At 38.9% G+C, this 16,912-nt stretch overlaps 2 protein-coding genes across 10 annotated transcripts in view; one reads left to right on the top strand and one right to left on the bottom strand.

The window, feature by feature from the left end:
- Nucleotides 1–3,094, top strand: part of cax1 (cation/H+ exchanger protein 1) — a 46,079-nt gene extending 42,985 nt beyond the window's left edge. For all 5 annotated transcript variants that reach the window (XM_069909323.1, XM_069909327.1, XM_069909322.1 and 2 more), the window contains one exon: nt 586–3,094. In XM_069909323.1, the coding sequence (XP_069765424.1) occupies nt 586–659 (74 nt within the window). In that variant the 3' untranslated portion in view covers nt 660–3,094. The remainder of the gene's footprint in view (nt 1–585) is intronic.
- Nucleotides 3,095–3,587: 493 nt separating this feature from the next.
- The window catches only part of klhdc10 (kelch domain containing 10), a 30,672-nt gene continuing 17,347 nt past the window's right edge, over nt 3,588–16,912 (bottom strand). For all 5 annotated transcript variants that reach the window (XM_069909332.1, XM_069909331.1, XM_069909334.1 and 2 more), the window contains 6 exons: nt 12,132–12,280; nt 10,297–10,381; nt 9,274–9,340; nt 8,202–8,249; nt 6,444–6,583; nt 3,588–5,662 (listed from right to left, as the gene is read on the bottom strand). In XM_069909332.1, coding sequence (XP_069765433.1) covers nt 5,453–5,662; nt 6,444–6,583; nt 8,202–8,249; nt 9,274–9,340; nt 10,297–10,381; nt 12,132–12,280 — 699 coding nt within the window. In that variant the 3' untranslated portion in view covers nt 3,588–5,452. The remainder of the gene's footprint in view (nt 5,663–6,443; nt 6,584–8,201; nt 8,250–9,273; nt 9,341–10,296; nt 10,382–12,131; nt 12,281–16,912) is intronic.

The following is a 16,912-nucleotide window of genomic DNA, read 5'->3' as shown; positions in this document are numbered from 1 at the left end:
TAGCATTTAATCTTTTCAGTTGCTGAGTAGGTTTAATCAGTGTCAGGCTCCCTCCTCTAACCTAGTACCCAGTGTAGGGATCAAGTGTGAGAGGAAGATCAATAACTGGTGCATGCTGTGTAATGCAGGTGGGCAAATGTGTCAGTCTGTCCTGGTTATTTATCTATGCAAGTTTCCCTTCATACATTAGAAGGTATCCCACAGAAGTTTGCAGCCAGTATTCTTGGAATGTAGACTCTTGTAGGGCTAGTTACTTGCACAGAAAATATCAACACCTTTAATCTTTTTGCCAGAACAGTTTTGATAATACCATGTTGTTAAATGATAAAAGTCCTAAAGAATTTTTTTCCTTTTTATGATTTGCTTGAAATCCATGTGAAATATGACTGGTGCAGTAGGAATTCCAGTAAATCTTGTATCTGACATGAACCCTTTGGCCCTAATCATCTCTCTTTGATGCTTTCCCAATTAGCTACTGAGAACAGTGATTCTTCCATTTTTGGTGCAGTCTAGTCTTTGCCCTGACATATATTCTGCAGTGGAAATTTGCCATCCATCAATCTTGACACTGACTTGTCCTTGCAGGCACAGCATTGGTGGTAGTCTACCTCATCATCATGGCCATGTATTACTTTGCTCCATCTGAAAGCAAGTGCTGAGGGTGGTTTCACTGAACGGTTCGTGACTTGACAGTTAAATTGAGTAGTTCGATCATGGTTATCAACAGCCAGGAGTTCCCCAGGATTTTCTGCTTCTGCCTGTCCAATCAACATTGTTGATTCCTGCAACTACTTGAATGATTGACAGATGCAACATCAGCACAATTTGAAGTTGAACTGTGGTACAATCGTCAAATTTACATTTTTATCCAATTTTCCATGCTGCCTCTGGATTACGTTGGGAGAGAAGAACTTGGCTAAATTAATTCTGCAGCTTGAAAATGGGTTGTATAATAATAATCTCATTGAAGTAGTCTCAGAACTACCATGGTTCTTGATTTGTGGTTCCATTGGCTACAATTGGGATTAAACATGATTTCCTGCTTGTGGGGAGGGGTATGTAATTGAACATGCTAGTAACAAATAATATAAAAGCAACTAAGAATTGTGCTTTTCTTCAACTTTGGCTGAACAAGGGAAGGACTGCATAGTCAAAAATGTATTTATAGAAGCAATTTGAACAATTTATTTAAAATAAAATTTGTATCTCTTAACAAATGACATTTAACAGTGGTGAAATAAGTGAGTACTGTACAGAAGAGATTTGCTGAAATAATTCTAGGGACAAGTGACTGGAGCATCTGTGATTGTACTCCAAGATGATGAAAGGGGATCTGCTGGTTTACAAAATAAAGGGTCCAGATAGAAGCTAAAAATATTCAAGGTGAGTAACCAAACAATGAATGTGATTGGTCTTTAAAAAAACTAGCAAGGTTGAGTTTTTGACATAGGAAGTTTATGGGGGTTGAGTGCATTGGCATGAGGAACAGAGGCCTATTCAATTGTGCCATTTAGAAGGGTATTGAACAAGTCTTTTAAGGAGAAAGTGATAGGACCATGGGGAGAAAAAGTTCCATTTTTGTCACGTAATGCTACATTTAGCATGTAACATGCATGAAATTCTTTAACCGCAAGACCAAGTCACCACTTTATCCAGTGCCCTTCACAGAAACCTACAGCACCAAGGTGTTCCTAGGTGTCTCCCCTCCAAGTAATAACCAGGCTGGAGCCTGCTCAACTTCTGAGATCAGAAGCTCAGGTGTTTACAGGCTATTATGCTTCTGAAGGATGAACATGATGCATAGGGATGGGAGACTTGATGGTCATTTCTGGGGCTGTTTTTTTTTGGAGAATTGTGTTCGGCTCAATTTACTGAACTAGGCCAACAGTATTGTTGATTAGAAATTATTAGAAAAAGCTATTACAACAGGCCTGAATACAAAGTTTTGGACTGGGTTGCCGAAAAACCGATACCATGTTATTTTTAAAAACACTGTGCTTTGGATAGCAAAGATACAAAACCAATATTTCAGGCTTGAGCCTTTCATCAAGATATCAAAATGTAGGCAGGGACCAGATTCCAGGCACCTGTCTCCATTTTTCTCATACAATGAAGAAATGTTTGAAACATCAGTTATGCATCTTTATCTTTCCGATCATAAAAAGCTCAAGTCCAAAATGTTGGTGATGTATCTTTACTGGAAAAAGGTTCACTATTTGACCTGCTGAGTTTCTCCAGCAGTGTTTTTATTTTTAAATCTCTTGGCAAAATTTGTAGGCAACCACCATTTATTTCTCAGTAATTTAAACTGTCTTTCCGAAGGAAGAGTTAGTTATCAGTGTATTGCAAAAAAAGGGAAATTCCCCTTCTGTTCCTATCCTGTAGCAATGAGCACAAGTTCTACACAGTAACCTCCCTATTGGCCTCTTGGGCTTGAGCCCTTCATCAAGATATGAGCAAAATATAGGCAGGCACCTGATTTGTTCATAAACAATTGATTCTGTCTGTATGATTATTGCCAAATTAAACTAGTACAAGTTATCCTTCTATCCTTGCATATTCATGGCAGTCCAGGCACCTATTGCGATTTTAAAAACAGACCATCTTTCCTCCTTTCCCCCTCCCCAAAATTGACATCCTCTGGTTAATTTTAAATGATTTTCTAAGATGGAACTTTGCTGCCTTTTCTGGTTTCCCCCCCCCCCCACCAACCAACCAATTCTACCATTCATGCATTGGGCAATTTAGTGGCTAGTGGATGCTGAACATTAGGCTACCTGGAGGAAATGCACAGACCATGCAAACACCACACTGCCACCACCAGTGTGCAATCAAAGGCCACTTCATTGCTGAAGTTGTATCCCATTGGTTGCAGAAACTTTTTCATTGCATCTCAAGTTTGCCATTACATCACAATTCAAAATATTGCCCACATGTCAAAATTAGTTACCTATACTGCCTCTGCTCAGACTAGTTTATTTGCACTGCTTCAAATGCTACTTTTTGGACATGTTTAAGTGTACAGAAATTTGTAACATGTAAGATAACTAATTCAGCACTGGAGCTCAAAATAAAATCAGAAGCTTCTAGAAAATGGGCAGAATTGTTTCTAAAGTTGATGTTTAAACTTGATCTTTCATCTGGATATTAACATGAGATTTAAAACATTAGAATCTTTAAATTATTCAATCGGGGAAAACTGGGCTATCATCTGATCAATACATCAAACACCAATATGCAGAAACAACTTGCACTTGCAGTTTTTGCCACACAGCGTGCTTGAATAAGTAATGATATAAAATATAACTACTATAGTATCTCTCCCATCCTCGTTATACTGGTGTTCAAGTTTACCTTGCTTCAAGTACTGAAGATAGAAATAGGGAGCTAAATTGATTAGCTAAGTACTGGAGCAGCTATAAGTCAATCATTAACATTCAATGTAATTAACTGTTAAGGAAGTAGGAAGCCATTCAATCCAGAGTACTGAGATGTTATCTACATTTTAATAAGTGCCTGTCACATTGCCAACGACCTGGACCCTCAAAATAAAGACTATATGCTGTATTTTAAGTTAATGATAAACATTTTTAAAATTCAATCGTGATTTTATTACATTCTACAAAGGGAAAAGGATACCAGATTTAAATAAAGTAAATCTGGTTATCCAAACAATTTAAAAGGGACTGGCCCATTTTTAAAATGGGATTCTGAACTAAAGCCTCACCTCATATTTTAATTAAAATATTCCCCTGTTCAAGGAGGCCAACTACTTCAAGATCAGAGCAGGAACAGTTCAAATTCTGATGACTACATTCATTCAGAGGACAGTAGGTTCAAATAGTCTCCACAAGAGGCACTTGTACCATGACAGCATTTACCTTGACAATGGGCAAGATCAAATTCACCCACAGCCCACACTGGAGACCCTCAATAAATATACTGCTTTCCTTGTCTTGAATTGTGAAAGTTCTAATCGATTTACTAGCTGTAGTCACTCAGTTTCTCAGAGATACATTTCAAGGTTCACAATACTGCAAGATGTCAAAGGCTGACAAGATATAAAGAGATCACAAATGGAAGCTTTCAAAACCTAAAAGCAAAACAATGAGATTTTAAGTGCAGTCGTATCAGATTTACTGCAGAACTAACATTACTAACACTACCCAATAACAGGGCAGCACTTAATTTTATTTAGTTGTTGCACTGTTCACAGTTGAGATTGAGCAGACCAGCCAACTAAAAGATTAAAGCTGCAAGACACAACAGAAAGCAGAAACTGATGGATAGTTGCACACAAACTTCCACCAAATGCATTAGGAACATGTCTAAACAGCTCACCCAAAGCAAAATAAAATGGAGAAGATTGCCAAATTCTCACTTACACAATCTGAAAGGGATTCATAGAAGTGCAATACTAGTGGAGAAGGGAGAGTTAACAGCATCTCAGCAAAGGAAACTGCAATGGGTTATTGAGGGGGTGGGGGGGGAAATAAAGGCAACAAACACTGGTCACTTGGTCTACTCTTCATTCACTTCTGGATTAAAAAAAATACAAATGACACTAACATCAATTAGATAGGCCCTGGTTCAAATGATGGAAATCTGGGACAGAACTTTATGGACTCCAATCACTTGTTCAAACAGCCAAAGGCATGCAACCTCATCACTTGCCCAAATGAACTTGACATCAAATTCTGATTATGGGCTAGAGCAAGGCAGCCTCAACCACAATGTGGACATTTTCCTTTCCTCTGCTCTACAAGAGTACAATTCATTACCAAAATAAAATGCAGACACAACTAAACACAATCATTGCTGAAACAAGTACACAATGGACACTAAGTAGGATTGGCGAAAGAATTAATGGATGATTAAAACAACATTTAATGCAAACTCACTGGATTTTTGTTTCCCCCCCCTGCTGGGAGAAAAATTTGAATGGAGGATTGGTGTCAAGGGATGGTAATTCCCCGAGATACATTTAATAAAGGGGAAAACAAAAATAGTAGGAATCTAAAATCAAGATAGAAAGTTCTGAACGTGTACTTGCCTGAGAGCAAAGTCAGAATTAAAAAGACCAATCAAACCTGCCAAAATGCAGGGCTCCTGAAATAAATGGTTAAGTGGGAGGGGAAGTAGCCACCACCAGCATTAATAATTGGACAGAATTTGAGGAGTTGGAACCAAAGTTCCTTTCAGAGGCAAGCAGACCCGTACCTGAAATCTGGAGGAACCTTGGCATGGGCAAGTTTAAAATCAACATTGTGAAGCAAGCTCCACTTGGCTTGAGGAATAGTGGCTCTTGATGCAAAAAGAGACAGGATGTTTGGAAATACAACAGGCATCCAACGCTTGTGGTAGATAAGGCCTTGAGGAGTATTCTTCCGAGCAGCTTCTTCCAACATCATTCATATTGCAGAAGTGTGTCCCTCCATCCCTTCACCAGCAGTCACTTAAGTCTCTCCACAAGTCCTTGTGTCAGTCCAAGATCGAGCAGCTGCGTAGTGGAGAACTGTGTAAGCTGTGGGAGGCTCTTTAGTATCTTCTCCCAACAAAGTTCAAACAGACTAGGTACCACTAGCCAGATTTTATAGAGAGAATCAGTCCTCTTGTTTTCGTGAACATTGACAACTCCACCATGTACATACATACAGCCAGCCTGAAAAACACAGTAAGACTTTAAAATCTTGCAGTCAAACTATCAATTTTAGCATTTTCGTGAACATTTATATTTATCCAAGATTTTTTTATTCAGTTCTCATTTGAAGGTGGGGGGTCAAAAGAACACATTGCCCAGATAAGAGCGGATGGGAGGAATGTGTGTTAGCATGGATTAAAGATTACTTATCATACAGCATGGGAAACAGCCTTTCAGCTCACTATTCCCACTAATTGCATTTGGCCAATATCCATCTAAATCCATCCATTTAAAAAAAAATTACAGTAGTAACTGCCTTCACCACCTCCTCCGGTATCCCATTGTGTGAATCCTATTAAATTTCTCCTCCCTCACCTTACACCTCTGTCACCTGGTTACTGATTACCCTACTCTGGGCAAAACACTGCATTCACCCAACTCAGTCCCAGAGAAAATAACCCCAAGCTGATAAAAGTCTCTAGCTCATTAGCATATTTCCTGTAATCTGCACAAAACACGTCACAGTTGATTACCCTAGTTGTTTTACTCTTTCCCAGTGCCGATAGGACAAAGCGACACATCGATAACCTGTCTGCATAGTCATCAGGATTCACAAGAAAAAAAAAGCAGAATAAAATGACTTGTTCAATAGTTCCATTTCATTGGCGATTCCCACAGGATAGTGGAAGGGATTGGTCACTGTTGGGGCGATGTTAATAAAAAAAAAAAAAATCAGACTCAAGTCTTGCGATAATGGCAACTGTAGTTCAGAGTACAAAACTTTTTTTTTTAAAGCACTCACTGGGGTGACTGCTGCAGTATGAAAGTAAGCTGGCTCAGGCATTTCTGCAGGTAGTTTGATCCATTGGAAATTTTGTAAACTGAGCTTCCACAGGTCCCCAAGGATCACCTCTCCGTTATATCCACCGCATACATACACATCTGTAAAAGATGATCAAAGTAAGTACATTTGCTGAATGCTAAATCAACATCACCAAATCATTATCAACCTACCACTTCCATGAAGCAGAAAAGAAATTGAATTGGATGTGGTCTTGCTAAAAAAAACATTAGTCAACACTAAAGTAGACAGCAAGCTTCCAAAAGTTGGACTTCCTCAGCATTAAAGCAGATTTGAACCCAAGAATTTTTTTGACTCAGGCAGGAGCATTATTGTTGGCTTTACCAGAAAAAAAAATTTAACTGAAAACTCAAAGGTTTTAAATAACCCAAGGACTTTCCTCCATTTAGTTAAATGAAACACTGAATAGGTTGTTTTACCTCGCAAAGACATCTCTTAACATTCAACCATCATCAGGGAGAGTCAACACCAAATTGTCAGAATATTCAGTAAATTATAAATACCAGAATTATTCAAGAACGGAGGTAGCTACAAAGTGAGGAACTGCAAGTCAGTTAGCCAAACACTTGTTACTGGAAACCATTATAAGAAAATGGCAAGTGGACAAACACTTGGAAAGTCATAGGATGATTAGACAGAGTATTCACTATTTTATGAAGGGGGAGGGGGGGGGAATACAAGCATTTAACACATTTACTAGAGATCCTCAACTGTAACAAGCAGATAAAGAACGAGCGGATGTATCTACTCGCTATATAACTGTGTAGCTCAGTACAACAATAAAGAACGAGCGGATGTATCTACTCGCTATATAACTGTGTAGCTCAGTACAACAATAAATAACGAGTGGATGTATCTACTCGCTATATAACTGTGTAGCTCAGTACACAGTTCCTGTTGATTTCAGGAAGGGAAAACCAGAGGTATACAAACCAGTGATCATTGGGGGAATTCAGAGAGAGAGAGAGAGAGAGAGTGAGCACACTTAAGTACTTGGGAGTCATTATCTCAGAAAATCTTTTCTGGATTCAACACACTAAAGCCATCGTAAAGAAAGCACTTCAGCTGCACTACATCCTCAGGAGTTGGGAGAGGTTTGGTATGACATTGGCAACCCTAGCAAATCTCTACAGGTATGTGGCGGAAAGTGTGCTGACCATCTACATTGCAGTCTGGTATGCGGACACCAATATGCTGGAGTGCAAAACCCTCCCCAACATTGAGAAGATCTACAGGGAACGCTGCCATTGGAGAGCGGCAGCAATCATCAAGGATCCAACACCACCCAGCACATGCTTTTCTCACTGCTGCCATCAGAAAAGAGGTCAAGCTGCCACAAGACTCACACTATAAGGTTCAGGAACAGCTGCTCCCCCTCCACCTTCAGACTCCTCAACAACAAACTCCATCAAGGATTAATTTAAGGACTCTTACTGGTGCACTTTATTCATTTTTTTTCTTCTGTATTGCAGTTTGTTTACATTTATTTCTTTACGCATGTACGTTGAGTCGTTTTTGTGGTCATTTCTGCCTCGCCCACAGAAAAAGAATCTCAGGGTTGTATGTGATGTCATGTATGTACTCTGACAATAAATCTGAAATCATAGGATTCTACACAACGGCTCATGATATTGAAGGCTGTCAGCATGGAAGGATTTTTTTTTTAAAAAAGACAGAAAATACTAAGCTTTCACTTACCATGTCCTATTTGTACACAGCTATGACATCTTCGAGCTGATGGGAAACCTACAGTTTAAAAAATAGTTGGCATCTGGTTACAATGAAGAGTGAAAAATGGGAGAGGAACAAGAAATAAATGAGATTAAAGTGGAGAGTCAAACAGCAGGGAACAGGTTCTTAAGCCATTTTTATACAAATCCCAGTTATTCTCTCCATGAATGAAACCTCAAGGAATTTCCCAACATGCTATAAAACTAATATCCAGTGAAATAAAATTATGCATTAAAGATTCTCTTTCAACAACACAAGTAATATAAAATAATTGCAGCAACCTCACCTTTATCAAGAATTTGACAATGAAAGCTGCAACATCTTCCATGCAAAAAGCATCAGTCTTTTGATTGCCTTTTGATTCAAAGTTACTGTCAATTTCAAGTTCCTTCCTGGTCTTTCTCCACAAACTGCGTCACCATGGAACTTTTCAACTCCCACAGTTCCATTTGGGTAGGCAACTTTGTTGGCATGGACGATTTAGGCCATGTGCTCCTCTAAACAATTTCTGGATCATCTCTACTTTTCTTAGGATGAACCCAACTCCCTTAATGAGAATCTTCTCAAAACCTACCTTTTCAAACAAGCCTCTGGGTACTATCATTAACCCTACACCTTACTGCAGCTCAATGATGTCTGTTTTAAAAATAATTCCACTCTCTGAGAAGACCAGGAATTTCTTTGAGCTTCACAAGTAATTGCTGCTTGCTTAGAGAATGAAACCACTCAACACTTAAAAAAACACTCAAGTAAAATCCCACCAACCACCTTTTTCACTCTCACTGCTCTAAACTTCCATTCCATTCAAGTTTAGAGATGAACTGTCACCCAGGCTGTGCTGAGTACATGTATGAACTGAAAACCAAACAGGGATGTTGGGGACAGAAGGAAATGGAGAGAGATGGGTGGTGAAGGGAAATTAGGGAACGGGCAGAAGACTTGGAGAAATAAAAAACTAAAAAGTCCTTAAAACTGCAGCACATTCTTTATTCCTGATCTTTGTTTAAGATCATTAGAAAAAGGTAGTTTCCAAACTTGCCTGTTCTCTCCTGTGGTTTAGTTGCGATTTCCTCCCATGTATTAGTCTCCAAGTTATAGGCATGTATCTGAAATTTAAATGAAAGTAGACTTTATTTCTTGATAACTTCATTCCTTCTCCAACACCCTGTATTTTATCTCGTAAAGGTCATGTCAATCCAGACACCAGATTTTTGAATACCAAGAGGCCCATTTGATCTTCTGCACTGCTCTGGACTCCCTGACAGTTCAATCTAAAAAGTTTTTAAAAACACATTGTATATCTCTGAATTATTTTGCAGATCACATCTACCTCAGTGAGAAAATCTGGTGCCCATGTTCATTGTGTAACAACTGCTTGTTGATTTCCCCCCACAATTTTTATCCATCAGTATTTAATTTGTGAAAGTTCTGAAGTTAAACCTTGGATACAGTACTGTGTAGATAGGTACCAACATGCATTGAATCCCTGGGCATTTCACTTGGCAATTCCAGATCAACCCCAGCCTTTGGGGTGATTTAATCGTTACCTCACTGCACCCCAGCACTGGGGCATTCAATTCTAGATTATGTTTCAACCTGATATTGATTATGACTATCCAAGCAGAACTTCCCATACCTTCTGACCCCCACAGATTACCTGCGAATAGAGACCAACACAGCAAAACTGATCCGACAACATCCTCTGCAAATATTTATACATTTTTTATAAAACAGCTAATGAAACATTAACTTTTTCAATTTATACATACATACTGCACGATAACAGGTCCTTTCAGCCCATGAGCCTGTACCGCCTAATTGCACCCAAATGACCTACAGCCCCTGGTACTTTGAAGGGTGGGAGAAAACTGAAGCAGCCGGGGAAGCCCACACAGACATGGGGAGCATATACAAACTCCTTACAGACAGTGCAGGATTCAAACCCTGGTCCCCACCATGTGCTGTAACAGTGTTGCGCTAACCTCTACTCTGTTTGTAATCTTTCGTATTTCTTTTCCCATCTATGCCAACACCACCCCAGATTGTTGCAGACATCCCTTACCTTATCTAGTGGATATGTTGTCCACGAGGTTCCCCCACCCAGTATGTATATCCTCTGTCCATCATGTGCAATTTCATGCCGGTACCTGAAAACACAAATTGTTCCAAACAGACTTACTTGGTATATTCCTAATGTAATATTCTCCTCCTGCCAGAGTTGTTTTTTTGCAACTTCATTTATATTCCTGGTAGCTGTTCATTCATCCATTCCCCTACTCAACTTAAAGTTCATTCTCCTCCAATTCCTAGGAATGCTTCCTCAGACAACTCTGTCTTGCCTTGAGACAAGAGCACACATCTAACATCTGTGTTACTATGCTGAAGGAGTGTTGCACTGTCAGAGGTATTTTCATGTGAGATGCAAGGAAAAATGCTGCTGCTTCTCCACTCTCTCCAAATAATTTGTTCCTCATTCCTCGAACCATTCTAGAAAGTCTCTACTGCAATCTCCAACATTAAAGGTCAAGAAATTCAGTGGGTCAAGAGGGGACACCAAAGAAATTAGAGATCCAGAAAGTCGTCAATTCCTTCTCAACATCTACTGCTTGAGCCACTCCAGCATTTTTTGTGCCAGATTCCAGCATCTGCAGTGTCAATAAAGGCCAAGGATCATTTTTGCTTTAAAAGTTAGGTTTTACACGGTTGGATTGGTTTCTTCAGCCCCTTAAAACTGCCCACAAAAATTCATCCTTCACTCTGTTAAATTTAATTTGCTATGGACCAGTCTATTTCACAATCTGTCAATATCCTATTGATATCTGTAACTGTCATCTATAAACTTTAAATGTCCTACTCATCCAGGTTTAGGATATTAATGTACAAAATAGAGATTCGTTCTTCAACACAAAAATAGCATATAACAGAAAAGCATTTCTTTTGAAGAAGTGGCTGTCATACAAAATAAAGCAAAACTTCAGCTGGATTAATCACATTTCTGATCCTGCTCGACCCATGGTATGGACAAGGGAAGAGATTTCAACCTCTCAAGATTAGGGCAGATAACAAGGTCCTTGATAGGAATCTCGGATCACGAGCAAAATTGGAGAGAAGGAGGGCGAGAGGTGAAATAAGTTATAGCCAGGATCTCGATACTGCTCAGCTCATATACTAATGGTTCCCAAAAGCACCCAGTGAGCAAGATGCTTCATGAGAAGCATTGCAATAATCAATCAGAAGGAAAGGAGTCAAAGAATGTCATAATCGTACAAAATCATTCACACCAGATTATTCAAGGCTTCTCAGGGACCTAGTAAATGTCTAGTCAATTCAAAGTATGGAGCAGGGCTCAAGGTTAGGGAAAGAAAGCAAAATAAAAGTAAAGCAAAATAGACAGCATCTATTCTTTTTGATAGAAAGTAACAATACTGGAATGTCAGGTTCATTTTATTATTTCTGGTCAAAAATTTAAATCCTTTTGGACTACTTAAAGATTTAACTCTCCTGCCTCCGTTAGATAGTTTTGTATGCATCCCTTTCCAAAAACTTCTAATTACATTCAATATTTGCAACAGGCTATCGTACAACCTTGATTGTGGGTGGCAAACCAGTCATTAAATAACTCCACTGTGAACATGTCACCATCGCCACCCAAACATTGCTAACCCAGTCAGATGCCAAAAATAGAGGGGAAGTCATCTACAACACCTTAATGGATCAGCACAAGGCCACTCTTGATTAACATAGGCATCATCCAATGGAAAATCTTGTTAGCTCATCTTTAAATAGAGACCAACAAAACCATCACAATTGTATCCAACCTTAACAATATCTGAACCCTATAAATATAATTTAATATTGAGAGCTGCCTTGACCAGTAAGTTTTCCACTGTTGCTCACCTTTCTTCTGGTAAATCACTAGGAGGGTTATTTGGTTTCAGCTGAATCCATTCTCTGGCTGTAAGGTCTAATCGGTGCAAGTCTGTGTTGTAAACATAACCAGTTGTCCCACCAAATATGTACAGATAACCATTTATGATCACCATTGCCTAGAAGTTAACAGCAAAGATAGATGAACAACTAAGACAGTTCTCTAAATGGTAGTTGACTTACCATGGATGACAAAGCCATGGCTCTTCAGTTCTCTCAGTTATGCTACTTTGTATTTTACCATTGAATTGTACAAAACTGGAAGCTTGGAATAAGTCATCTTTTAAAAATGGTGCTAGTATTGATAGATAAATCACCAATTAGAATGCCAAGAGCTGGTACTGTAAAGCAGCTCAAAGTACAAATCAATGAGGTGTTTAAACTTGTGTGGCAAAAAAAATCTACAATATGTATTATGTAGATGACCGACTGGATACTGGACCAGTAAGTTAATACTCCCACTGCAAGGAGATCAAATGGGTTTATATTTGCTCTGTGCCACTGGTGGACAATGTCACAAGTTCTTTTCATGTTTTATTTTTGAATCCCTTAATTCATTTTGATATCTGTTCACTAATGCATTCTGATCTGTGTATCTGAGAACCAGACATTAAGAAGGAAGGTCTGACCCAGAATTTCCAAACTATGAAGTTTGGCAAACCACTTCACCATGAAATCATAAACCTTTGTTAATGAACAAAGGCTTGACCCAACTGCTTGGCCAACTCCTACAATTAAACTGGGGCAAGAGAAGGAGGGTAGGAATTTAAAAAAAAAACTGCCATATTAAATGCAAATTACCTCCATTTTAGAGCACTCATGCATTGTAATTGGCTATTAAATATTAGCTAGCCTCTCATAACATCAAACAAAACTGAAGTTAAATAGGATTATCTTTAGGAATGAAATCATTAGGAAGAGTAATGGAACTGAAGTATGTTGTAGTTTGGAGTTCATTTAAAAACTACAAGTCCCAAACGACGGATTGCTCAGGGATGCACGCACAATGCACTCATGCACACAAAAATCAAGAGTTTTCAAGAACTCTGGATTTTCACGTTGTATGGATTTCAAATGAGAGTTTTCAAGACTACTGGATTATGAAGATTTCTGGCATTCAGATTTTTGGACTTTTACAGTTTTTGAATTTGTTTTGATTTTTAGATCCCAGTGCTAAATTTTTTTAAGATCTATCATAGATCCTTCAGCACCAAAACTGTGGCAAAAAGATCTTTTAATTTTTTTTTCCCCAAGTTTAACTTTTCTGGTCTTGGTTGCTCTTTTGGCCTCGCCTCTGAGCATTATTCCTCCGTGATCCTTGGATTAGAATGCCATTTTGTCTTTGTGGTAGTGTCAGAGCTGCTTTTCAACCCACCATCAACCGGTGTTACATGTGAGGAGGAGTCACGTGATGGAGTAGTGGCTGGTCGGGAAAACCAGCCCTCTCCAGAAAAATAGGAAAAAAGTTAGAAAAAACCAAAGCATAACAAAAATAGAATACAAGAAATAGAAGATATAGAGAAGAGAAAGAAGATGGCTTCCAAGAAGGAGAAAGTAAGAACAACTGGAAAAATGGAAAAAAGTCGCCGAAGAAAGAAGAAGGTCTAACCTGCATGAAGGAACAGGACGCTGTGGTGATGAGGAGCACCCGACTCTCTAGGTCAGTCCCTGCTCTGTGGAGTCACGACCCACCAGCCGGTGCACTGTGCAATCAAAGGAGAAAGAGGACATCGGCAGGAGGGGGGGGGGTCAGCAGAGGAGCGGGCTGTCACAGAGCAAGCAGCTGAGGGACGCCAGACACCAGGGCTCTCAGCTGGTGGGTGAGGAACAACAGACGAGCAGCACAGGAGGGGGGGGGGGGGTCCAGCTACAAGAGGCCCAGTAAGAAGAGGCCCGACAAAGAGATACAAGTAGCTCATCAGGAAAAACAGAAGAGACACAGAAAAAGAGAAGACACAAACACAGATATAGACACAGAAGAAGAGGAAGAAGACGACCAAGATCTTCAGAGAAATAGAAGGTAAAACTGATGAACAGAATACAGATAGTCTTTTTTGAAGAACAAATAAGATCACTAAAAGAATGGTTATTGTTAGAGTTTAATGCAATTAAAAGGAAAATGAAAAGAACAGAAGATAAAATGCAAAGGTTAGAACTGGTAATGACAGAAATAGGGAAAAGTGTACAGAATGTGGAAGAGTGGGAAATGGCTGTAGAAATGGAATTGAATGACTTAAGAGAAAAATTGGAAGTGACAAAAAAATTAGACACACAAGATTTGTTGTCTCAGAAAATTGATATGTTGGAAAATTATAGTAGGTGAAACAACATAAAAATAGTGGGCCTGAAGGAGGGTGAAGAAGGCACAGACATGAAGGAATTTATAAAAGAATGGATCCCGAAGGTCCTGGGAATGACAGAAATGCAGGAAGAAATGGAAATAGAAAGGACACACAGAGCATTAGCTCCGAAACCACAGGCACATTAAAAATCAAGATCCATCTTAGTAAAATTTTTGAGAAACACAACAAGAGAAAATATACTGGAACGAGCGAGGAATAAAATTAGAGAAGATAATAAACCATTGGAATACAAGGGTCAAAAAATATTTTTTTTTTTACCCAGACATAAGTTTTGAACTCAAAGAAGAGGAAGGAATTTAACTTCTTGAAGCGAAATCAACTTCATGGAAAAAAAATTACAAATTCATATCAAGACATCCAGCAGTGTTTAAAATATTTATACCCAGGGAGTAAAACAGACTGTTCTCAGATCCAGAGAAAGCGCAAGAATTTGCAGAACGTTTGCAGGACAGGTGAAGAGATGAATAGATGTAACAAGAATGAAGAACAGCGATAAAGTATATATAAAGATGTAAAAACAAGAACTAAAGAGAGAAAAGAGAAGGGAAGGAAGGGAGTAAGGGGAAAAAAAAGGAGAGAGAGAGCTTTGTTATATGTGTTTAAAAAAGTGTTTTCTGGGGAGTGCTGGGTGGAGGAGGATTAACCGTCACTGCAAAATCAGTTGACGCTGCGAACAAGATCACAACACCTAAATGAAAAGGGGAGTTGTGTTTGCCCAGCAAGGGGTATGGGGCAACTCAGAGAGGGGGGGGAACTTTGGGGATAAGGTATTAGTGGATGTGGGAACTGCAGTGTTACTTTATGTCTTAAATGTGTTGTCGTACATTAAGTGTAATAAGAGAAAACTAAGAAATGAAAATGGGGAAAAGGGGGATGGAGGTGGCGAAGAGGTGGAAAAGAGGTGTATGCAAGATACAAGATGGCCACGTTTAACGATATGACTCTAAACATTAATGGAATACATAACCAATTAAAAGGAAGAGGCTACTAAATTTATTGAAGGAAAAAAATAGATACAGCTTTTGTGCAGGAAACGCATCTAAATGAAGCAGAACATAAACTAAAGAGAGACTGGATAGGACACGTAATGGCAGCATCCTATAACTGAAAAGCTCGTGGTGTAGCCCTCTCTCTCTCTCTCTATCTATATACACATACATGTATATATATGTGTGTGTGTGTGAGAGACAAAATTACTCGATTCAGTGTGGTGTAATAAATAGATGACGCATTTTTCTTGTTTATTTTCCTTTGTGTGAAAATATTGTTTTATGGTTTTATTGTATAGGTTTAATATTTATGGGTTTTGGAGGGGGGTGGGTAGAGGGGAGGGAAAGGGAAAAAAGACCACTGTGTAAATTTAATGAGAAAAGTTTGTACATAATTTGGTTGATATGGTTCATAGTGTGAAAAATAAAAAATTATAATAATAATTTTAAAAATGTTGGATAGAAACATACTTCCTGAAAATGTAGCAGCCACTGGAAAAAGACACAAATAAAATGAAGCAACAATCAACTGGAGGAACTCAGAGGGTCGAGCATTTCAGGCTGGAACCCTTTGTCCAGCCTTGAAGTGTTCTGACCCTAATGCTAACTATTCTTTTTCTCCCACTGATGCTCCTCCTTCAGCAGATGGTTTGTTGCTCCAGATTCCAGCAAGAAAAAAAAAACAACTGGTGTTACATGTTAGCAAATGGGCAAAAGAGAATTTCATGGTGACAGGTTTTTCCTCTTCCCTCCTGGCAGTGGTAGTGAGCAGGCAAAAATGATGATGAGATGATAACACCCAGTGAAAAACTATGGCAGTGGAATCGAGGATTCAAGAGAAAAACAAAGGAGACCCTGAGGATGGAAATGGTTTTTGAAGAATTCATCAATCTTTGGGCTGGCTGTATGATTTACTCTAACTGGAACAAGCTGGCAGGGTCTCCAAGTGAACTTGCTGATAAAACTGCTTGCAATACTGAAAATCAAGAATAGATTCAAGAGCACAACATAAATGAATGTAAAATAGCAATCAAAATCCCACAGTGTTTTGGAAGTTTCACTATGAGAAATTAGGAGACTGACTGTCACATTCAGATTTGGCAAAACCCAGTTTTTGTGTTTAATACATTGTATATTTCAGATAAGTTAAAGAAAAGACAAAGTATCCTAATCTGTATGGTTATAAAAAAATTACCAATAGGAAAAAAATTAATTCCTCAATTGAGGCTAAACTATTGATTAAAATCCCAAAATTACTATTGACAGTGATGGTAAGGCTAGAAGACTGAGTGAGTGAGGGGGTGGGGGAAGAGAAATAGGGGAAGGTGAGGAGGGAGAGACTCTTTGGAAAGGAGTGGAGGAAAGAAGGAATGGTATTGCTAACTGTATCAAAGTTCAT

This window comes from Narcine bancroftii, chromosome 13 (genome assembly GCF_036971445.1).
Source record: "Narcine bancroftii isolate sNarBan1 chromosome 13, sNarBan1.hap1, whole genome shotgun sequence".
Taxonomy (NCBI): Eukaryota; Metazoa; Chordata; class Chondrichthyes; order Torpediniformes; family Narcinidae; genus Narcine; species Narcine bancroftii.
This window is presented reverse-complemented; position numbering and strand designations above follow the sequence as displayed.